The sequence below is a fragment of the Schistocerca nitens genome, chromosome 6 (genome assembly GCF_023898315.1).
Source record: "Schistocerca nitens isolate TAMUIC-IGC-003100 chromosome 6, iqSchNite1.1, whole genome shotgun sequence".
NCBI lineage: Eukaryota > Metazoa > Arthropoda > Insecta > Orthoptera > Acrididae > Schistocerca > Schistocerca nitens.
This window is the reverse complement of record NC_064619.1, coordinates 158499372-158524329: the sequence shown is the minus strand read 5'-3', so window position 1 is coordinate 158524329 and position 24958 is coordinate 158499372. Positions and strand designations below refer to the sequence as shown.

At 44.9% G+C, this 24958-nt stretch overlaps 1 protein-coding gene across 1 annotated transcript in view; it reads right to left on the bottom strand.

Moving 5' to 3' along the window:
* The window catches only part of LOC126262972 (zwei Ig domain protein zig-8-like), a 392864-nt gene that overhangs the window by 14292 nt on the left and 353614 nt on the right, over positions 1-24958 (bottom strand). Inside the window, exons 7-9 of the mRNA XM_049959922.1 lie at positions 22083-22293; positions 11636-11802; positions 11435-11549 (exon numbers count right to left, since the gene is read on the bottom strand). Of these exons, the coding sequence (XP_049815879.1) occupies positions 11675-11802; positions 22083-22293 (339 nt within the window). The 3' untranslated portion in view covers positions 11435-11549; positions 11636-11674. The remainder of the gene's footprint in view (positions 1-11434; positions 11550-11635; positions 11803-22082; positions 22294-24958) is intronic.

The following is a 24958-nucleotide window of genomic DNA, read 5'->3' as shown; positions in this document are numbered from 1 at the left end:
CTGATGGTGTGTGTACCGAAGGTCTTACAGTACGTACACCACACAGGGCTATCAAGAATACTCCAGTCATGTGCACTTTCATAGATTTCAAGAAAGAATACGATTCTGTTGATTGACACTCCTTATTCAACATTCAATAAATAATGCACTCGACCCAAAGACACTACGACTGATGGAACAGCTATAGGCTGGTACAATATCGAAAGTTCAATTCAAGGGTGATATATCTGGCCCTCTCAAGATCGCAACTGAAGTACGTTACCGTGACGGATTATACCCATTATTTTTATCGTTTTAGTATCGCGAACACAATCAACAGTGGAAGCTTACTCTACGGTTGTCAATGGACTTGTTTACTGGGGACCATCACTTGCTACCATACCACTGACTGATGAAGCAAAGTTTGCCAAGAATGGTGTGCAGAATTTTCACAGCACCCATGTATAGACCGATATGCAGTTTTAGAAATAATATATCAATAACGGTTTTGGTTGCACTCGTGGTCTAGGGGCAGTGTCTTTGATTAGTAACGTAAACTTTCTCAGTCCCGAGTTACATCTCGCCTCTTCTTAATGTTTGATTAATAATCAGAATTAGCGACTGAAGACTTCCGGCATAAGAAGGCATCCTCGATCTGCCAACCGCCTTGTCAAAGAGGGAGGAGGAGCGGACTGAGGTTCAAGGCACTCTCTTATCCTAGGGGTGGAAAACAGCCGCTAAAGGCGGAAGAATCAGCAGTAATTAAAGGCATGATATGGGAAGATTTCAGTTAGATTACACCATGGTCAGACAGAGATTCCGAAATCAGATGCTGGATTGTAAGGCGTACCCAGGATCAGATATAGACTCAGATCACAATATAGTAGTGATGAAGAGTAGGTTAAAGTTTAAGACATTAGTCAGGAAGAATCAATACGCAAAGAAGTTGGATACCGAAGTACTAACGAATGACGAGATACGTTTGAAGTTCTCTAAGGCTATAGATACAACAATTAGGAATAGCTCTGTAGGCAGTCCAGTTGAAGAGGTATGGACATCTGTAAAAAGAGCTATCACAAAAGTTGCAAAGAAGGTTATTGCGAAGGAACCGTGGCTAACAGAAGAAACACTTCATTAGATTGATGACAGGAGGAAGCACAAAAGTATTCCGGGAAACACAGGAATACAGAAATACAAGTCGATGAGGAATGAAATAAATAGGACGTGCAGAGAAGCTAAGACGAAATGGCTGCAGGAAAAATGTGAAGACATCGAAAAAGAAATGATTGTCGGAAGAACAGTCTCAGCACATAGGAAAGTTAAAACATCATTCGGTGACTTTAAAATCAAGGGTTGGAACATTAAGAGTGCAACTGAAAGAATACATTGAAAGTCTCTATGAGGGGTAATATCTGTATGATGTGATAGAAGGGGAAACACGAGCTGATTTAGAAGGAATAGGGAGTCCAGTATTGGAATCAGAATTTAAAAGAGATTTGGAGGACGTAAGCTCAATTAAGGCAGAAAGGATAGATAACATTCCCTGAGAACTTCTAAAGTCATTGGGGGAGTGGCAACAGATCGACTATTCACGTTGGTGTGTAGATAGTATGAGCCATGCGACATGTCATCTGATTTTCAGAAAAATATCCTCCACACATTTCTGAAGGCTGTAAGAGCTGACAAGTAGGAGAATTATCGTATAATCAGCTTAACAGCTCATGCATCCCAACTGGTAAGAAGAATAAAATACAATAGAATGGAAAAGAAAATTGAGGATGTGCTAGATAACGACCAGTTTGGCTTTAGAACAGGCAAAAGCAAAAGAGATGCAATTCTAACGTTGCGGTTGATAATACACTCCTGGAAATGGAAAAAAGAACACATTGACACCGGTGTGTCAGACCCACCATACTTGCTCCGGACACTGCGAGAGGGCTATACAAGCAATGATCACACGCACGGCACAGCGGACACACCAGGAACCGCGGTGTTGGCCGTCGAATGGCGCTAGCTGCGCAGCATTTGTGCACCGCCGCCGTCAGTGTCAGCCAGTTTGCCGTGGCATACGGAGCTCCATCGCAGTCTTTAACACTGGTAGCATGCCGCGACAGCGTGGACGTGAACCGTATGTGCAGTTGACGGACTTTGAGCGAGGGCGTATAGTGGGCATGCGGGAGGCCGGGTGGACGTACCGCCGAATTGCTCAACACGTGGGGCGTGAGGTCTCCACAGTACATCGATGTTGTCGCCAGTGGTCGGCGGAAGGTGCACGTGCCCGTCGACCTGGGACCGGACCACAGCGACGCACGGATGCACGCCAAGACCGTAGGATCCTACGCAGTGCCGTAGGGGACCGCACCGCCACTTCCCAGCAAATTAGGGACACTGTTGCTCCTGGGGTATCGGCGAGGACCATTCGCAACCGTCTCCATGAAGCTGGGCTACGGTCCCGCACACCGTTAGGCCGTCTTCCGCTCACGCCCCAACATCGTGCAGCCCGCCTCCAGTGGTGTGGCGACAGGCGTGAATGGAGGGACGAATGGAGACGTGTCGTCTTCAGCGATGAGAGTCGCTTCTGCCTTGGTGCCAATGATGGTCGTATGCGTGTTTGGCGCCGTGCAGGTGAGCGCCACAATCAGGACTGCATACGACCGAGGCACACAGGGCCAACACCCGGCATCATGGTGTGGGGAGCGATCTCCTACACTGGCCGTACACCACTGGTGATCGTCGAGGGAACACTGAATAGTGCACGGTACATCCAAACCGTCATCGCACCCATCGTTCTACCATTCCTAGACCGGCAAGGGAACTTGCTGTTCCAACAGGACAATGCACGTCCGCATGTATCCCGTGCCACCCAACGTGCTCTAGAAGGTGTAAGTCAACTACCCTGGCCAGCAAGATCTCCGGATCTGTCCCCCATTGAGCATGTTTGGGACTGGATGAAGCGTCGTCTCACGCGGTCTGCACGTCCAGCACGAACGCTGGTCCAACTGAGGCGCCAGGTGGAAATGGCATGGCAAGCCGTTCCACAGGACTACATCCAGCATCTCTACGATCGTCACCATGGGAGAATAGCAGCCTGCATTGCTGCGAAAGGTGGATATACACTGTACTAGTGCCGACATTGTGCATGCTCTGTTGCCTGTGTCTATGTGCCTGTGGTTCTGTCAGTGTGATCATGTGATGTATCTGACCCCAGGAATGTGTCAATAAAGTTTCCCCTTCCTGGGACAATGAATTCACGGTGTTCTTATTTCAATTTCTAGGAGTGTAGATGCAAGATTAAAGAAATATTAAGAGACGTTCATAGGTTGTGTCGACCTGGACAAGCCTTCGACGATGTAAAATGGTGCAAGATGTTAGAAATTCTGAGAGAAATAGGGATAAGCGATAGGGAAAGACGGTGAATAATAAGAGTGGACGACCAAGGACGTAGTGGTCAGATTAAAAAGGGTGTAGGACAAAGATGTCTCCCCTCTCCCCTGCCGTTCAATCTGTATATCGAAGAAACAATGGTGGAAACAAAAGAAAGATTCAGGAATGGAATTAAAATTGAAGAAGAAAGCTGAGTGAAAGTGAAGAAGAATTGCATGACGTGCTGAGCGGAATGAACAATTTCATGAGCACAGAATATGGACTGAGAGTAAATCGAAGGAAGTCGAAAATAATTAGGAGTTGAACAAATGAGAACAGCGGGAAACCTAACATCAGGATTGACGGTTACGAAGCAGATGAGGTTCACGAATTCAGCTACCTAGGCAGTAAAATAACCAATGACAGATGGAGCAAGGAGGACATCAAAAGCTAACTCTCAAAGGCAAAAAGGGGATTCCTGGCCAGGAGAAGGCTACTAGTATCAACCACGGGTCTTAATCTGAGGAAGAAATTTCTGAGAACATAGGTCTGTAGTACAGAATTGTATAGTAGTCAAACATGGACTGTGGGAAAACCGGAACAGAAGAGAATCGAAGCATTTGAGATGTGGTATTACAGACAAATATTGAAAATTAGGTGGACTGATAAGGTAAGGAATGAGGAGGTTCTGTGCAAAATCGGAGAGGGAAGAAATGTGTGTGAAACACTGATAACGAGAAGGGACAGGATCGTAGCACATCTGGTTGAGAGTTGAAGGAATGACTTCCATGGTACTAGAGGGAACTGTAGAGGGCAAAAACTGTAGAGGAAGACAGAGATTGGAATACATCCAGCAAATAATTGAGGACGTTGTTTGCAAATGGTACTCCGAGATGAAGAGGTTGGCACAGGAGAGGAATTCGTGGTGAGCCGCAGCAAACTAGTCAGAAGACTGATGACCCAAAGAAAATATATATATATATATATATATATTAGCCTTAGTATGAGGGCTGGCATGATTGGGGACAGATTATCCATGAAACACTGTGTGGACCATCAAACATTGAGTTTTTCACGTAACACTTAAACGTTTTGCTGGAAGATGTGGATCATGTGGTTCATGAACGATGGGGTACCGGTGTAGTTCGCTCTGCGAGATCAGTTTTAAATCAGTTTCCTTTGTAAGTATTGGGCAGCAGCACCTTGGTTTAATCTATCTGCTGACCTCGAGTCATAGAATTTCTTGGTGTGAATTGGGGGGGGGGGGGGGGTGTAAAGTACATAGCTACTTGATAGCTACTTGAAGACCTATTGAGATTGCTAACATTATTCGCCAGCTTGTTCAAGAAGGATATTAGCAGGCACAGTAGACACCTGCAGGGTGAACCGACTAAGACAACTCACGATGTGGCATTTAGAAGGCTGTTACAGATAATGATAGACGTTTTGCACATCTCATCTCGGCATCAGAAGACAACATCTAAAAAGAAAAAAATTCCTGTAGAATCAGATTTGAAAACAAGACTAGAAAAAAGGAAATATGTAACAAAAACTCCGTGTCTATCACTAAGAAATTTAGAAAGAAGTGACCAGATGTACATTGCCGGAAAAAATTCGTGCACCCTTTCTGAGGTTTCTAATTTACTCTAAATTTATTGTTGCTACGGTTCATATGGAGTACATGAAAAGATTACATTTACAGATCAGTAGGGCCATTGTTTCTAAGGTACCAGGTATCGATCTGTGCTGAAACACGGTTAGTACATGGTGCAGCCAGCACGGGCGTCGATCCGAGCACTACCTGGCACCCAGACGATCGTACAGATAGCAAATACTGTCCTGCGATACGCTGTGACACACCTGCTGCATCTGGCAGCACGGTTCTGTGAGAATTATTGGCTGACGAGACGCACGATTCACTTCTCGTCCCATCGTATCCTACACATGCTTGGTAGGAGACAAGTCAAGAGATTGTGCTGAGCAGGGAAGTTGCCGCAGGTCTTGCAGATTACGTGTTGGCAATGTGTAGACGAGCATTATTCTGTTGGAGCACCACATCACCCATCTGTTGCCAAATCGGCAAGAGAATTGCTCTGACAAAATTTTGCATGTACCGATCACTGATTAGCGTCCTCTCCAGATACACCAAAGCTGAAGAAGATTAGTTGCTTATCGCACTTAAGACGGCCTTGGGTTGGGATAGTGTGTCTTGGACAAATGCACTCTATGAGACAGTGCTCACCAGGTGTACGTTGTTCACGCAAAGGACCATCACTTGCGTACCGGGAGAATATGCTTTCATCGGTGGAGACCACGTCGTGCCATTCCATCTTCCAAGTAATTCTCTGACGGCACCAGTCGAGAATTGCACGTCGATGTCGTGGTGTGAGTGGATGACGGGTTAGAAGTATGTGTGCCCATAGTCTCAACATTTATACATCTAGTCTCACGAGCCCTCTTATTTGGGTTGTGGTGGCTGTGTCCTTACAAATAGACGATCCTGGCGGGTGTCTGTGTTGCATGGGCGTCCAGAACCCCGTCTACGGTTGCAGCAATGTTCACGTGACCACTGGTACCAGAATCTTTTCACAAATGACGCAACACGTGGCAGTTCTTCAAAAGGACTATACCTCGGAAGGGCACAACTTCACCCATTTCAGGATCGATCAGTTGACTGTAGGAAGCGCCATAGCATAATTGTCTGCCTGCTTCACAAGTTTTCACCACACCCAGCTTTCTGACAGTGAGCGTTGCCTATTAATGTGTTGACACAGATGGCGCTCTGGTACCTATGGCACTACGCTGTCTGTTGACGGACGACGCTGAAACAATTGTACGCACATCTTCTAGCCCCCTGGTGACATGTGGGGTCATAGGATGAAAATCGACGTCGTCATTCCAGGTGTCTATTTTTTTCCCGGGTGCGTGTATATGGTCATTTTGCTTCTTTTTAAGTCCTCTATCCATTACCCAGAGGTTTCCAACATAATAATTAGCGTGATTGACGTGGTTAAAATACACGATAACACATGTAAAAGTGTTCCTATAACGAGCCGTTGTCGAGATAACGCTGCGAATGTATCATTACAGCCACCACTGTTTTCAGTATGAAATATTCACTTGTTAGTCCAAATGTATATGAATCATGTAGACTAAGTCCGTATCTCACTGGGCTCATATTTCAACCATTACGTTAACATGAAAAACGATACTGATTCCGCTCGTTACAGTTAACAATACACTCGCACATGCTGAAGAAGGGATTACATGTGCTCACATTTTGATGCAATGTTGCCGGCCGAAGTGGCCGAGCGGTTAAAGGCGCTACAGTCTGGAACCGCACGACCGCTACGGTCGCAGGTTCGAATCCTGCCTCGGGCATGGATGTGGGTGATGTCCTTAGGTTAGTTAGGTTTAAGTAGTTCTAAGTTCTAGGGGACTTATGACCACAGCAGTTGAGTCTCATAGTGCTCAGAGCCATTTTGAACCATTTTTTTGATGCAATGTTACAACATTTCCTGCGGTAAATTACAAATTCCCTCCAGCACTACTAGATCGTCTCGTAAATCTTGACAAAACTGTACAATTATATGTTCAAGTGCGTCATTCTTCTCAAAGGGAATTATTTACGGCCTTGCAACGATAATACAGAAAAATCCAGAGGATTTGTTTCACGTAATCACCCAGCCGGATGGCCTCGCACGCTAGCACGCCGATTCCTTGATTCGAGGAGCCGCTCTGATGGCAGATGTAATCCGCCCGGCGAATTAATGACGTGGGGCGGTGTGCGAGCCACCCACTTTATTGCTCGTGTCCTTTCCGAGAACCGACGAGGTGAACTGATACATACGTCCTGTCTCAGCTACACGATTACCAGACACTTCAAAAACGTTCTCCCACTTTCAGGTCGATAATATTTGACGCAGACAGAAAGGGCTACACAGATTCCATACTGGAGAAGGGGGTGGTCACGCGAAGAGTATCAGGCCACCCCACCTGCACCAGTAAAACTGGCAAGTCTAGATTAATATGCCAATCCCAGGGTAGCGACAGGAAGCGAATCTTGTATGCCTGTACTAGTAACATTGCCTAATCCAGATTAAGATGTCGCTCCCGTTAAGATAAGGGATAAGCCGCAGTTAAAGGATAAAGATTGACGGCGACTAATCCCTTAGGCTAAAGTACGTGTCCTGATCGCTCTGTCAACTTTAACCGTATCGATTTGTTAGAAGCAGTGTTACACCAGCTGCAAACTGTGCTGGGTATCCAACGTCCACGAACTTCTTTACACGACCTGATTGAGTAGATTACGAAATACATTAGCGAGCATTACACCTTAGAGTCCCCATTCTCTTGCGCTTTAATGTTATGTGCAACTGTTCATTTGATTGTGTCAGTCATAAAATTTAAAATTTTGTTTCTGTAGACAGTGTTCTTTTTATATTCGATGCTTTTTGCCAATTTCAGCTGCAGGTGAGTTTCAGGCACATGTATTAAGTTTCCAGTTTCACATCACATGAATATGGAAAATTAAGACATGTTCTTGAATATAATCCACGGTTGAAGTTGGTCAGTTGCACGGAAAATAAAAGAATACGCCGCACTAGGAAAATGGTTTCACTCTCAGTATTAACACCCTATCATAGAAGTTAAGTTTTTGTGACACAGTCAATTCAGCACCTGCTTGAATCAGTTGTTATTTAAGCAAAAGCACGAAGAAAGTTACCACAAGCTGTTAGAGTATTGGAAAGAGAGATGATCCATCATCTGCATGAGAATGTATTCTCATTATGGTACCACCGGGTCAATCGTTGGCCCACAACTGTTCCTGTTTTACGTTAATGACCTGCGACTATATTTTAATGAAGTGGCACAATCACTCCTGTTTTCGGATGATAGAGCCATTAAAGTGAAACGTTGAGAAACGTAGCTCACCCATTTTCACACTGTCAAAAATATCCACTTTCTGTGGAAATAATAAATACACGGCCCACTCACATCAGCGTGAGCACCGCCTATGTTCGACTTCAACTTGCAGTAACCACTTACGGATGGCAGGTGTTGAGACTATAAAAACTGCAGTCGTTGTAGTGATGAGGAAACGCAGAAATTTATCCGACGTCCAAAAGGGCATGATCATTGGCTTCCTAGCCAAAGGTGGAAGCATTCCGAAACGGCTAAGTCTGTAAACTGTTCGCGTGCCGCCGTAGCTAAAGTACAGGGTTATTACAAATGATTGAAGCGATTTCACATCTCTACAATAACTTTATTATTTGAGATATTTTCACAATGCTTTGCACACACATACAAAAACTCAAAAAGTTTTCTTAGGCATTCACAAATGTTCGATATGTGCCCCTTCAGTGATTCGGCAGACATCAAGCCGATAATCAAGTTCCTCCTACACTCGGCGCAGCATGTCCCCCCCATCAATGAGTTCGAAAGCATCGTTGATGCAAGCTCGCAGTTCTGGCACGTTTCTTGGTAGAGGAGGTTTAAACACTGAATCTTTCACATAACCCCACAGAAAGAAATTGCATGGGGTTAAGTCGGGAGAGCGTGGAGGCCATGACATGAATTGCTGATCATGATCTCCACCACGACCGATCCATCGGTTTTCCAATCTCCTGTTTAAGAAATGCCGAACATCATGATGGAAGTGCGGTGGAGCACCATCCTGTGGTACGTTTAGGTTCCTGCTTGCTTTATTCGTCGACTTCCGCGGGCTACGTGTGAAACTTGCCCGCACGCGTTCAACCGTTTCTTCGCTCACTGCCGACCAACCCGTTGATTTCCCCTTACAGAGGCATCCAGAAGCTTTAAACTGCGCATACCATCGCCGAATAGAGTTAGCAGTTGGTGGATCTTTGTTGAACTTCGCCCTGAAGTGTCGTTGCACTGTTATGACTGACTGATGTGAGTGCATTTCAAGCATGACATACGCTTTCACGGCTCCTGTCGCCATTTTGTCTCACTGCGCTCTCGAGCGCTCTGGCGGCAGAAACCTGAAGTGCGGCTTCAGCCGAACAAAACTTTATGACTTTTTCTACGTATCTGTAGTGTGTCGTGACCATATGTCAATAAATGGAGCTACAGTGAATTTATGAAATCGGTTCAATCATTTGTAATAGCCCTGTATATCAAGCGGGGCGAAATAGTGCTGTTAAGCCAACGGTAGCGAACCACGTGTCATGCATGTCAGCAGTGAACGACGGCTGCGGACACGCGTAAGGGAGAATAGACCTGGATCTGCTGACGAACTGGCCGCCCAGATTAATCAAGGCGCTATCAACTGTGTCCCTTCAACAACCGTTCAGCAACCGTTGCCGCTTTTGGGTCTTCGCAGCAAGCACCTCGTTTATGCACCCACACTGACTACTATTCATCGGCGACGGAGGCTGCAAATTGCACGCCAGAACCGGAACTGGACGTCCACTGAGGGGTGACCGTTGTACTTTTCAGATGACTCACTCTTTATGTTCCATCGCACTGATGGCCGCTGGCACGCACAGCGTGAAACTTTTGAAATAAAACAAGGTGCAACAATTACTTGAGGAGAGAGCGTTTTGTTCTGGGGAATGTTTCCGTGATATGGTTATTTTGGATGGCTGGAGGTATCATCAACAATCTGCACCTATCCTTGGGGACCATGTCCAGCCCTACATCTAGCGTGTTTTTCCCTAGCACTTTCGTGTTTCAAAGAGGTTGGATCTCGATCGGGCTGTACGCGTCATGGATAGTTAACCAAGAATCACAGCGCAGTTGGTCACGGTACTCGAGTTGATATGGCTCCACATCCCTATTGATACCTTCCGGAACCTTAGAGACTCTCTTCCCGCACGTCACGCAGCGGCACACGGTCAAAAATGTAGCCAACTGCTTCTGCCATTAATGTCACTGGTCAGAGAAATAAACAAGTTAGAAAGTTCTAAGTTCTGTGGTGCACATATTGATGAAACCTTCATTGGACGAACCATACAGTAGTTCTGCGAAAAGCCCGCACAATTAGCCGTGCGGTGTAACGCACTGATTTCCGGAGCGGGATGGCGTGCCGGTCCGCGCCACGAATCCGCCCAGCGAATTAGTGTCGAGGTCTGGTGTGCCGGCCAGCCTGTGGATGGTTTTTAAGGCGTTTTTCCAGCTGCTTCGGGGAATGTGGGCTGTTTCCCCTCATTCTGCCCTAGTTACGCTATGTCGACGATTGCTGTGCAAACACTGTCTCCACGGACGCGTACACGATAATTCCTCTACCACGCAAACATTTGGGGCTACACTCACCTGGTGTGAGACGTTCCTGGGGGTTCCACTGGGGGCCGAACCTCTCAATAACCCTGGGTTCGGTGTTGGGCGGCGGTGGGGTGAGTGGACTGCTGTCGACTGTTATGGGGTTGTGAACCACTGAGGGCTACGGTGGGGACAAACCCTCTCCGTCGTTTCTAGGTCCCCAGTTCAATACAATACAACGCAGTGCAAGGCCTGCGAAAATCTTTACATTCGGCTAGTTTAACCATAAGTAGAATTACCAATCTGAGGATGCGGAAGTCGGTAAAGTAACATACTTACCCCATTATCACTCACTTACGCCATAATGTTCTAGGGTACCAGTTCAATTACGCAAAAGTCTTCATTGCACTAATGAGAGCTATGAGAATCATGTGCGGAGTTAACAGAAGCACATCTAGCCGATATGTGTTTAAGCAGCTATGAATATTAACCACAGCCTCACAGTACATTTATTGACGTATATGACGAGATATGTTGCCAAAAATCCATTTGATTTTGAGCCTAACAGATATAATTACAACACTAGAAGGAAAAATTATCTATATTGATCTATAATAGATTTAGCTTTAGCACAGAAACGGGCGAACTACCATGGAAATAAAATTTGTGACAAACGGAATAGGTTTTTTCGAAATGTAGATTAAAGATGTTTCTCTTTAAGAGTTCCTTCTGTAGCAAGGACGTATACCGGAACAGAAATATCAGTTTTTACGTAATAATTATATTTGTGTGTATTTCTGCCTATGTTTTCTGTACTTGTTATGTTGATACTTTCCATAAGACAGATTTAAGTAACCAACCACGTTACCTCTTCAGATCCTCAGTGATGTTCCGGCAGTCCAGTTGCGTATTGTGATGAGCAGGCCGCTTTGAGACGACAGCCTCTTGAGGACATTCAGGGGTCCGTGTGAGTGCCTTCATCTCTGGAAGAGCAAAACCGTATGGTACTGTAAGACACAGGGTGGCGGATGCCACGTGTAACTGACATATACCGAAACACAAAGGCCACCATGAGAAGCCGAGGAACACTTCACACCGCCGGCAGATGTCAGCAGTAGAGGCTGCAGGCGACGGCGAACAGCGCAAGGGAGAGGACGTGCGCCCCGGCCGCGAGGTGGGGGTGCAGGCGCCGCGCCCGGGAAGCCTCCTGCCGCTGGATCGCCGCCGTGTTGTCTCCTGACGAGGGAAGAACAAGTAGCTACAGAAACGCAGTCTTTTCCCTTCAACTTAGTGTTCAGCTGGTTTAGGTGTCGCACTGGTTGACAATAAACCAAATGAAGGTGAAGGTACTGACGAACAGCACAAATATATTTAGCGTCTATCAATGGAGTAAGGAAGTGATGGGATGAAGGGATTCTCCTATGAGGAGGTAATATAACAACAATAACATAGGCTAAGAGGGCATTCTTTGCCACAAGAATTCTAGAATCAGTAATAGGTTTCATTTCAGGGAGACATTTCTACGAGTGTACGGACGGCATACAACGTTATATGGAAGTGAATAACGGCGTGTATGATAAACAGAGAAGAAGAAAATCAAAGTGTTTGAGGTGCCTTACGGATGGGTGCTGAAAATTGATCAGTCTGATAAGAGAGGATCCGGCAAAGTGGCTAAGAGGGCCCGAACGTGTCCTTAAACACAACTGGACTTATGTCTTTGAGTGTGCTGGATACATTTATATTTACATGGAGTCAGCAGTATCGGTGAGGAAAGGAACGTGTGGAAAACACTTCAGGAAGGGACAGGAACACAGAAGATGAGCTAAGGCATAAGCAGTCAACTCACGTGATAGCAAAACAAAACCTTTATAGGAGAACAAGGATTGAGAAACATCTATATAAGACTTGATATTGGTACCGAGAGGTAAAGAGATCAGTACAGTCGTGGCGGGCTACACAAAATAAGTTAGATTACTGACAAATACCACCCCACGTTTCTCTGACACAGCTGTGGAATACAACACAACAGTTTATGTTATTGTTTGCAGATGTTCTATAGAAAATATTTTTCAAACACAGAAAGTTTTCGTTACTCTTATTTTTATTTTTGTTAATGATGTTGTTGTGATCTTCAGTCCAGAGACTGGTTTGATGCTCCTCTCCATGCTACTCTATCCTTTGCAAGTTTCGTCATCCCCCAGCACCTACTGCAACCTACATCCTTCGGAATCTGCTTAGTGTATCCATTGCTTGGCCTCCCTCTACGATTTTTGCCCTCCACACTGACAGCCCCCCCCCCCCCCCCCAACACTAAATTGGTGATGCCTTGATGCCTCAGAACATGTCCTACCAACCGATACCTTCTTCTAGTCAAGTTGTGCCACAAATTTCTCTTCTCCCCAATTAAATTCCATACCTCCTCCTTAGTTATATAATCTACCTATTTGACCTTCAGCTTTCTTCTGTAGTACCACATTTTGAAAGCTTCTATTCTGTTCTTCTGCAAACTATTTAACGCGCAAGTTTCACTTCCATACATGGCTACACTCCATACAAATACATTTAGAAACGATTTTCTGACACTTACAACTATACTAGATGTTAACAAATTTATCTTCTTCAGAAACGCTTTCCTTGCCATTGCCAGTCTACATTCTGTATCCTCTCTGCTTCGACCACCATCAGTTAATTTGCTCCCCACATCGCAAAACTCATATACTACTTTACGTCTCTCATTTTATAATCTAATTCCCTCAGCATCACCCGACTTAATTCGACTAGACTCCACTATACTCGTTTTGCTTTTGTTGATATCCATCTTACGTTTATCCTCCTTTCAAGACAATGTCCCTCCCGATCAACAGCTCTTCCACGTCCTTTGCTGCCCCTGACAGAATTATAATGTCATCGGCGTACCTCAAAGTTCTTATTTCATCTCCATGGATTTCAATTCCTACTCCGGATTTTTCTTTTGTTTCATATACTTCTTGATCAATATACAGATTGAATAACATCGGGGATAACCTACAACCCTGTCCCACTCTCTTGCCAATCACCGCCTCCCTTTCATGCCTCAGGACTCTTACAAGTGCTATCTGGCTTCTGTACAAATTGTAAATAGCCTTTCGCTCCCTGTATTTTGCCCTTGCCGCCTTCTGACTTTGATAGAGAATAATCCAGTAACATTGTCAACAGCTTTCCCAAAGTCTACAAATGGTAGAAATGTAGGTTTGCCTTTCCATAATCTACCTTCTACGATAAGTCGTAGGGGCAGTATTGCTTCACATGTTACTATATTTCCATGGAATCCAAACTGATCTTCCCCGAAGTCGTCATCTACCAGTTTTCGCATTCGTCTGTAAAGAAATCGCGTTAGTATTTTGAAGCCGTGACTTATTAAATCGATAGTTCGGTAATTTTCATATCTGTCAACACCTGCTTTTTTTGGGATACGAATTATTATATTCTTCTTGATATATGAGGGTATTTCGCCTGTCTCACACATCTTGCTCTCCAGATGATAGAGTTTTGTCAGGGCTGACTTTCTCAAGGATGTCAGTAGTTCTAATGGAATGTTGTCTACTTCTGAGGCCTTGTTTCGACTCAGGTCTTTCAGTGCTCTGTCAAACACTTCACGCAGTATCATATCTCCCATTTCATTTCATCTCCATCCTATTCCATTTCCATAATACTGTCCCCAAGTACATCGCACTTGTATAGACCCTCCATATACTCCTTCCATCTTTCTGCTTTTCCTTCTTTGCTTAGAAATGTGTTTCCATTTGAGCTCTTTATATTCATACAAGGGGTTCTCTTTTCTCCAAAGATGTCTTTAATTTTTCTGTAGGCAGTACCTACCTTACCCCTAGTGAGGTATGTATCTACATCCGTATATTTGTCCTCTAGCCATCCCTGCTTAGTCATTTTGCACTTCCTGTCGATCTCATTTCTAGACGTTTGTGTTCCTTTTTGCCTGCTTCAATTACAACATTTTTATATTTTCTCCTTTCATTATTTAAATTCAATATACCTTCTGTTACCCAAGGATTTCTACTATCCCTCTTCATTATACCTACTTGATCCTCTGTTGGGTTCACTATTTCATCCCTCAAAGCAACCCATTCTTCTTCTACTGTATTTCTTTGCCCCATTCCTGTCAATAGTTCCCTAATGCTCCCCCAGAAACTCTCTACAACCTCGGGTTCTGTTAGTTTATCCAGGTCCCATCTCCTTAAATTCCCACCTTTTGCAGTTTCTTCAGTTTTAATCTACAGTTCATAACCAATAGATTGTGGTCAGAGTCCACACCTGCCCCTGGAAAAGTGTTACAATTTAAAACCTGGTTGATAAATCTCTGTCTACCATTATATAATCTATCTGAAATCTTCCAGTGTCTACAGGCCTCCTCCATGTATGCATCCTTCTCTCATGATCCGTGAACCAAGTGTTACATATGATTAAGTTATTATCTGTGCAAAATTCTACAAGGCGGCTTCCTGTTTCATTTCTTACCCCCATTCCATATTCACCTACTACGTTTCCTTCTCTTCCTTTTCCTACAATCGAATTCCAGTCATCCATGACTATTAAATTTTCGTCTACCTTCACTATGTGAGTCATTTATTTCATCTTATCATATATTTCAACATTCTCTTCGTCATATGTGGAGCTAATTGGCATATAAACTTGTACTACTTTGGTAGGCGTAGGCTTCGTATCTATCGCGGCCACAATAACCCGTTCACTACGCTGTTTGTAGTAGCTTGCCCGCACTCCTATTTTTTTATTCATTATTAAACCTACTCCTGCATTACCCCAACATCATTTTGTATTTATAACCCTGTATTCACCTGACCAGAAGTCTTGTTCCTCCTGCCACCGAACTTCACTAATTCCCACTGTATGTAACTTTAACGTATCCATTTCCCTTTCTAAATTTTCTAACCAACGTGCCTGATTAAGGTATCTGACATTCCACGCTCCGTTCCGAAGAACGTCAGTTTTATTTCTCCTGATAACGATAATTATGATAATACAGCTTACGAGATCATTTGATGTATTTGTGCCAGGATAAAGCCTGCAATTCGAAGCAAACGCCGAGGATTGCTGTCAAAAGGTGAAAGGTTTTGTGTTTAATATTGACTATGTAAGTATGTGACACTATTACTATTATCAGTATTTCATAACACTATAATATTGACTATGTAAGTATGTGACACTATAATACATGTGTGCTACATAAAATTTTTGCCAATTATATAATTACGTTATTCCTGTGTTATGCTGTAAATCTTTAGATACAATAAGCTAATGACAATTATAAGGTACACTGCAACTGTGAGTTATTGCCGTTAGGGAAAGTTAGAAAAATCAATACTTTTGGCAAGGAGTGAGGATGTGCAGGAGAGCTGTCCTACGCTAGTGTGACATCAAGACTAAGTAAGCAGGAGACCTACTTCTTTGTGAAATATGAGAATGAACATACGAAAGTAGCGTGCCCTGTCGGGACTTTGTGAGGTGCAAACTTCTCAGACAGCCACCAAGAGCATGACGCGTGTGGACAAATGTAAGACGCTCCACTATCATCCTGCCTACCGTCGTACATCAGTAAAACGCCTGATGGACAGGCAACCCTGCAAATGGAGATGCATCACGTACATGACTACCTCCCATGCAACCTGTCTCCGGACTTCGGCCGATGGTGAGAGCCATATTGTAACTGACAGATTGCAGGGCCAGGGCACCCACGAGGCTCCTCGCTGGTGTTCTGCTTCCCTCCACCGAGTCATGTGCGTGGAAATATTTCCTGAAGTATACCTCTACACACCGGCTATTTATAGCGACGTAGCTCCAATCGTCTGCATTTCTTCGCCGACGCTCTGGAACAACTCAAGTGAGAGCTAATACTTGTCCTACCACACGTCATCAGACCTCCGCAATGTCGCCTCTGAGAAGTCTCTTCAGCCAGTTGCTGCCGAATAACTCTCCTTTCTTTCACTGGGGAACTTCGTTGGCTTAGTTTTAACGACACTTCATCTTATGTAATTTTGGTGTTTTCCAGGCGAACGCATGATAGATGTCAATGATAGTTTATAATTAAGTTTCGTGAGAGGTAGTCTTTTGTTTAATTAATATCATATTGTATTGTAGTAGACGTGTCTTATGCAGACTTGGAACGTATTTTTTCTCGTGCATCTCACTATGTGAGCTATAACAGTGGATAAAAGGTTTTTTTGAGCCCAGGTGGTCGCATGTGTGTTCTTCTATTCCTTACTTCACCCAGGTCGACAGATCAGACCTTCTTGCTCCTCTGTGGTCGAACACTCTGTTCCATAACCCCCAGATCGCAACAGATGTTTTACCTGCAAGATATAGCGCGCAGTCCAGAACCGTGGGACTGCTACGGTCGCAGGTTCGAATCCTGCCTCGGGCATGGATGTATGTGATGTCCTTAGGTTAGTTAGGTTTAAGTAGTTCTAAGTTCTAGGGGACTGATAACCACAGCAGTTGAGTCCCATAGTGCTCAGAGCCATTTGAACCATTTTTGCAAAATATACCACACGTCATGCAGGGGCTTGTAAACACGGAGATGGACCTTATGGCAGAATCTGATGGTGGATCACAATGATCTTCTCAAATGGACTCCACGGCTAAAGTCCTGTGCAGAGCTCTTGTCCTACTTCTGGCCTTTGACAGGAAAGCGGAACCTTGGCCTGCCATGGACAGAAATTAAGGCTTATGGCACCTATGGTGAAGTCCATTGTCGGGAATTCATCCTTGTCTACAGTGGATCAGAAGTCTGCTGCCGTCTTCAGCAATTAAAGCATCACGTGCCCTCTCAAATGAGGATATTTCGCTGGCAGTAGTACTTTGAGTCTTCGACTCTTAGATGCATCTCGAACTGGTGTGGGACAAATTGCATAGCTGCTGTAATCAACGGGTGCAATCGTGTTGGGATTGGATTGCGATGCTCTGAGGTCTCCCTGAGGTGTTTCGTTTTTGGTGCATAAATGACAACTGTCAACATCCATAAGCCATGTCACTCATTAGTGACATGATTCTGGTGCATGCTCCAGAAGAAGGTATTTGGACAGACTAACTGAAACTGAAAGGCTTCACGTTGGATTCTGTCAATCATTCCAGCATTCTAGCAGTTCCTCCATGTGTCAGCATCGCTGCGCAATGCATTTTAGGTCTATTCCACCTGGTCCTCCCACTATCCGCCAACCCAGAGGACCCCCTGTCTGTGGAGTACTTCGCTCCCAGTACACTGGCATTCTAAGCCTGCCACCCTCAACAGTTGTCCTCTCACACCCATTGTTTTGTCATTCATCATAGGCACCAGTTTAGCCATGCCAGATGTGCCTCATGTGGCAAAACAGATTACAAAGCAAATGTCTGCTAAACCTTCGTCAAGATTCGCGTGGATTACACTCAGGTGGACCCCTTCCCAGTAGAGCAACCTGACGTAGCAGACCTTGAGGTCCTCCACATGTATGTGGGCTACCAGTCCAGAGTCAACAAGTGTGTCTGCAAGTGTTTTTCAATTGCTACCCAGTCTCCCTCCAGGTGGGCACTGGATCTATATCGTCGATCACTGTGTGGAGCACTTAACGGTCATTGACCACTCCGCTCTTCCAAATCTTTGGCCAGTACCTTCGTGGTTACAGCATTGAAGTAGTGGGTTGATCAAAGGACAGTCCAAAGCCCTCATACAACATGGTATCTCAAAATGCAAGATGTGTCTCCTTGTCGTTGATATGCCTGGAAAGACGGATTTGTGGGATTAATATCTTTGACGCTTTGGGATTAGAAGTCCACAGCGCAAAAAAAAAAAAAAAAAAAAAAAAAAAAAAAAAAAAAAAAAAAAAAAAAAAAAACAAACATGGAGCCTGGCACAGACAATTCGTATTTCAAAACTCATTCATATATGTATCGTTTGGTTTCTGAGCCATCTATTACATGTGACACGGGCTTCAAATCCACATCACTCTCCTATCAATGACCATGTCCTCTTTTTTCAAGGCTCAGAACGATCCATTCACCATGCACGATTTTGAAGTCTGTTTCCAACAGTCAGTGGGCAACACCATCATGCTGGTCGACATACCAACAGCTCCCTTTGCATGTATGGTGACTTCAAGGACACCAATAATGCACAGTCCATTGTTGACTTTTACCCTCTTCCAGAGGTGGACGAAATACTTACTCGGTTGGCTGGGGCAGAACCTTTGTTAAAATTGTTAACAGGGACGCCTATTTACAGCAAGTCTCACGATATGGCATTGCAAAATTTGTTGGTAATAAACATGCCCTTCAGTTTGTTCTGCTACAATTGCCTGCCCTTTGGGATTGCATTCACGAAAGCCATGTTTCATAGGCATTTGGAACACCTTATGCGAGAAGTGCCAGGCATAGCAAATTATCTGGACTACATCATCATTGCAGGCCAGTTCGCCCAACACCTGGTGAATAACCTGGACGCCCCTTTTCTCATTGTACAGGTAGCAAATCCTGATTGTAACTTGGAGAAGTTGAAGCTTTTCTTTACTTAAGTCGAATATTTGGAGCATATCGCCAGTGCTGCAGGTATCAGACTCTTTCTGCAATATATCCAGTCTATCACAGACTTGCCAAGTATGATGAGTGAGAAGTAACTTCAGTCCATATAAGCCAACTAACTTACTATGGAATTGGCACATGCACATGATCATAACTTGCAAGACCTTAACCATATGTCGCCTCAGCCCACATGTCTGATTGATTCCAATCCATCGCTCCCTATGGTTGTCACAATGGACACATATGATTATGGATTAGGGTCTGTTCTGCCTTACGTAGGTGACGGTGTATAATGGCCTGTCACTTTTGTCTCGAAACCTTTGGCATTGGCACAGTAAAAATATGAATGAATGGAAGGACTGGCTAGATCTCTTGCTTTAAAACAATTCCACAACAAAGTTTAAGGGCGCCATTTTACCCACTTCACTGACCACAAGTCACTGATGGTGTTATTCCTCTTTGATGAGAAGATCCCCTCCAAATCGCCTCACTGCTTTCAACGATGGACCTTTTGTCTCACAGATTATTTCTGCGAAATCCAGAGCAATTTTCTGTATCACCATGCTAACAGTGTCGGTGGGTCAATAGCCCTCTCTTGACTCTGTTCCCGATCTAATCTGCCACTTCGACACCAGTGAGTAAGAAGCCGTTGTCTCACTCTCTATCATTGCCAAACTGATGGTTCAGTGTTCAGCAGAAGACCCAATTCTTCATGTGTTTCTCCTTCTGGTCCAGTGGGACTGGCCATCTAATCGCCAGTTACTCAAGGGTGAAAAGGGCTGGACTCAGGTCGTCATGTTATATTTCCTCCAGCACTGGACCCTACACTTGCCTCACCCCTGTCATTGGTGCATTATGCCGACGAAGTACATGGAGCATCAACAATTGCATTGGAAAGAGATTGACGCCGATATTGCAGCTGCTGAGGAAACCTGCATATTCTGCCAAAGCAAACAAGTATCACTGCTACATTGATCTCTCCCATGGCTGGAGATATGGACATCACAGTCACAGCTCAATTTGGACCGTGCGGGCTGCTTCATTTGTCATTATTGGCTCGTCATAGTGGACGCTGAATCTAGATTCCCATACGTCTTCTGGATGTCCTCTACATCCTAAGCACATACAATCCCAATTTTGACTTGGATATTTACGACTGAAGGTCTGCCAGAAACAGTTGTCACATACATTGGGACTCACTTTATGTGCATCCTTTTGTGCTTCAAATAGAACTGCTTTCATGCACCAGCGCCATTTGATCCTGTTTATGATGGTCTGGCAGATCACTTTATTTGAGTGTCACAGCTGCAAGTTCCACTCATTGGACAATGCACTCTTCACCTTTCTGGCCTCCTATTGGGCAGAGCTGAAGCAGGTGCTCAGTCCATCTGAACGAATCCATGAGTTGCCACGGTGATCACATTTCTTGCTTCTACGCTCACACCAGCCACACGTGAGCCTTCTGTGGAGCGTGTTTTCTTCCAGAAAGAAATTCTTTGAAGGTGGTTCCACAGAGAGCGCAAAAGCTGAAAATTTGAAAGCTATCCATACCCCCCACTTTTGAGGCTTCCCAATTGCATGCATATTTCGCACGATGGTAGAATGATTACAGTTGATTACATATGACAGTTATCCAGTTCACTGGCATGGATCATTGTGCATTAATGCTTTTGACCGATCTTCATCGAACCCTAAAGGTCTTCCTGAACATGAAGAGTCACTAAAACAATATTCTTGCAGTGCTCTGTCCAATGGCATTATTCCTAAAGACGGGGCAAATCTTACTGGTGCATTCCACTGCTGCCACCTCTCTATGCAACTCAAAAATACTCCGATTTCTCCACTTAGCACTCCGTTTTCTACCGTCCACATCTCCACTCACTGTTTCATAATAACAAAATGTTAACTCAAATAGCAACAGTGAACTACAAATGAAGAATGACAATTGATAAATAAACACACGGCAATCTGATTACTAACATTCAAAACAAAAATGCTATGAACGTGTACACCAACCTAACAGAAGTGTTTAAATGCATTCCTTTTTAATTCCAAAGTTCGTTTAGACGATGGAGGGGGTAGCGGGGTGGGTGGGTGGAGGGGGGGGGGGTGTTACTAGTAACTGTTTTGAAGCACAGGACCGGTATCTGGGCAGAGGCATAAAAGCACCAGTACAACTGAATTTCCTACATGCACATCTGTACTGACAGATGTGGACAAAATCAGGATATACGGATGCTATGTAGTCGAATTATGTCTGGTGAGGCTGAGGGAATTAGATTAGGAAATGAGACACTTAAAGTAGTAAAGGAGTTTTGCTATTTAGGGAACAAAACAACTGACGATGGTCGAAGTAGAGAGGATATAAAATGTTGACTGGCTATGGCAAGGAAAGCGTTTCTGAAGAAGAGAAATTTGTTAAATCGAGTATAGATTTAAGTGTCAGGAAGTCTTTTGTGAAAGCATATGTGTGGAGTGTAGCCATATATGGAAGTGAAACGTGGACGATAAACAGTTTGGACAAGAAGAGAATAGAAGCTTTCGAAATGTGGTGCTACAGAAGAATGATGAAGATTATTTGGGTAGACGACATAAGTAATGAGGAGGTATGGAATAGAACTGGGGAGGAGTTTGTGGCACAACTTGAGTAGAAGAAGGGGTCGGTTGGTAGAATATGTTCTGAGGCATCAAGGGATCACCAATTTAGTACTGGAGGGCAGAGTGGAGGGCAAAAATGGTAGAGGGAGACCGAGAGATGAATACACTAAACAGATTAAGAAGGATGTAGGTTGCAACAGGTAATGGGAGATGAAGAAGCTTGTACAGGATAGAGTAGCATTGAGAGCTCCATCAAACCAGTCTCTTGACTGAAGACCACAACAACAACATTTGGGGTTAGTAAGCCAGACAACAGAAGCACGTGGACAGCAGAGTGGGGTTTTGGGTGTGCTCACCTTCCGAGACGTAGACGCTGATGGTGTCGGGCTCGGTGCCGGGCGCGCCGCAGGTGTAGTTGCCGGCGTCGGCGCGGGCGGCGCGCGCCACCACCAGGCGGGAGTGCGTGCGCGGCCCCGGCTCCGTGCTGAGCGCGACGCCGCGCGCGCCGTCCCTGGAGAGGGGGCGGCCGTTGTGCGACCACACCACCTGCTGCGGCGGCGTCTGGCTCTGGCGGCAGGTGGCAAGCGGCGCGGCGCAGGGCGCAATCAAACTCTCTGCAACTGGGCTGCTGCGTGGCGGTGGGTGCGGGGGGGAGGTCGCAAAGCTTGGGAAGCGGTAGGCTGTCGGAGAAGGGTGTCTGCGTGCCGGGGAACAGGGAGACAATCCTTCAACCTTCCCTCTCTTGGCTCTGAACCTTCGTTCTGATAGACTATTGTCAAAATATTACCTCACCCACCCACTTCCTGGTCAGTCTTGTTGTAATTCGTTGCTCGCTATTTGCAGTCTTCCATTTCCTTTTATTTCATTAATTTTGGCTATAGCGAGAGTAAGTAAATGATCTTCATGAAACTTGGCGGGTGCGTGGCAGAGGCAAAAAAGTTGCAGTACATTTCTTGCGTCCGGTATTACTGCATCATCATCATCATCATTATCATTTAAGATTAATTATGCCTTTCAGCGTTCAGTCTGGAGCATAGTCCCCCTTATAAAATTCCTTCATGATCCCCTATTCAGTGCTAACATTGGCGTCAATTCTGATGTTAAGCCTATTACTTCAAAATCATTCTTAACCGAATCCAGGTACCTTCTCCTTGATCTACCCCGAATCCGACTACCCTCTACTGCTGAAACCATGAGTCTCTTGGGTAACCTTGCTTCTCCCATGCGTGTAACATGACCCCACCATCTAAGCCTGTCCGCCCTGACTGCTACATCTACAGGGTGTTGCAAAAAGGTACGGCCAAACTTTCAGGAAACATTCCTCACACACAAAGAAAGAAAATATGTTATGTGGACATGTGTCCGGAATCGCTTACTTTCCATGTTAGAGCTCATTTTATTACTTCTCTTCAAATCACATTCATCATAGAATGGAAACACACACCAACAGGACGTACCAGCGTGACTTCAAACACTTTGTTACAGGAAATGTTCAAAATGTCCTCCGTTAGCGAGGATACATGCATCCACCCTCCGTCGCATGAAATCCCTGATGCGCTGATGCAGCCCTGGAGAAAGGCGTATTGTATCACATCCGTCTACAATACGAGCAGGAAGGGTCTCTACATTTGCTACCGGGGTTGCGTAGACAAGAACTTTCAAATGCCCCCATAAATAAAAGTCAAGAGGATTGAGGTCAAGAGAGCGTGGAGGCCATGGAATTGGTCCGCCTCTACCAATCCATCGGTCACCGAATCTGTTGTTGAGAAGCCTACGAACACTTCGACTGAAATGTGCAGGAGCTCCATCGTGCATGAACCACATGTTGTATCGTACTTGTAAAAGCACATGTTCTAGCAGCACAGGTAGAGTATCCCGTATGAAATCATGGTAACGTGCTCCTTTGAGCGTAGGTGGAAGAACATGGGGTCCAATCAAGACTTCACCAACAATGCCTGCCCAAATGTTCACAGAAAATCTGTGTTAATGACGTGATTGCACAATTGCGTGCGGGTTCTCGTCAGCCCACACACGTTGATTGTGAAAATTTACAATTTTATCACGTTGGAAGGAAGCCTCATACGTAAAGAGAACATTTGCACTGAAATGAGGATTGACACATTTTTGATGAACCATTCGCAGAAGTGTACCCGTGGAGGCCAATCAGCTGCTGATAGTGCCTGCACACGCTGTACATGGTACGGAAGCAACTGGTTCTCCCGTACCACTCTCCATACAGTGACGTGGTCAACGTTACCTTGTATAGCAGCAACTTTTATGACTGCACGAAGAATTGCCTCGTCCATTGTAGGTGTCCTCGTCGTTCTAGGTCTTCCCCAGTCGCGAGTCATAGGCTGGAATGTTCTGTGCTCCCTAAGACGCCGATCAATTGCTTCGAACGTCTTCCTGTCGGGACACCTTCGTTCTGGAAATCTGTCACGATACAAACGTACCGCGCCACGGCTATTGCCCGTGCTAATCCATACATCAAATGGGCATCTGCCAACTCCGCATTTGTAAACATTGCACTGACTGCAAAACCACGTTCGTGATGAACACTAACCTGTTGATGCTGCGTACTGATGTTCTTGGTGCTAGTACTGTAGAGCAATGAGTCGCATGTCAACACAAGCACCGAAGTCAACATTACCTTCCTTCAATTGGGCCAACTGGTGGTGAATCGAGGAAGTACAGTACATACTGACGAAACTAAAATGAGCTCTAACATGGATATTAAGCGTTTCCGGACACGTGTCCAGATAACATCTTTTCTTTATTTGTGTGTGAGGAATGTTTCCTGAAAGTTTGGCCGTACGTTTTTGTAACACCCTGTATAGAGTTCATTCCCAGTTTTTCTTTGATTTCCTCGTTGTGGACACCCTCCTGCCATTGTTCCCATCTACTAGTACCTGCAATCATCCTAGATACTTTCATATTCGTGACCTCAACCTTACTGATAAGGTAACCTCAATCCACCCAGCTTTCGCTCCCATACGACAAAGTTGGTCGAAAGACTGAACGGTGCACTGATAACTTAGTCTTGGTACTGACATCCTTCTTGCAGAAGACAGTAGACCGTAGCTGAGCGCTCATTGCATTAACTTTGCTACTCCTCGCTTCCAGTTCTTTCACTATGTTGCCATCCTGTGACAATATGCATCCTAAGTTCTTGAAACCGTCCACCTGTTCTTTGTTCCTCCTATTTGGCACTCAGTCCGTTTATATCTCTTTC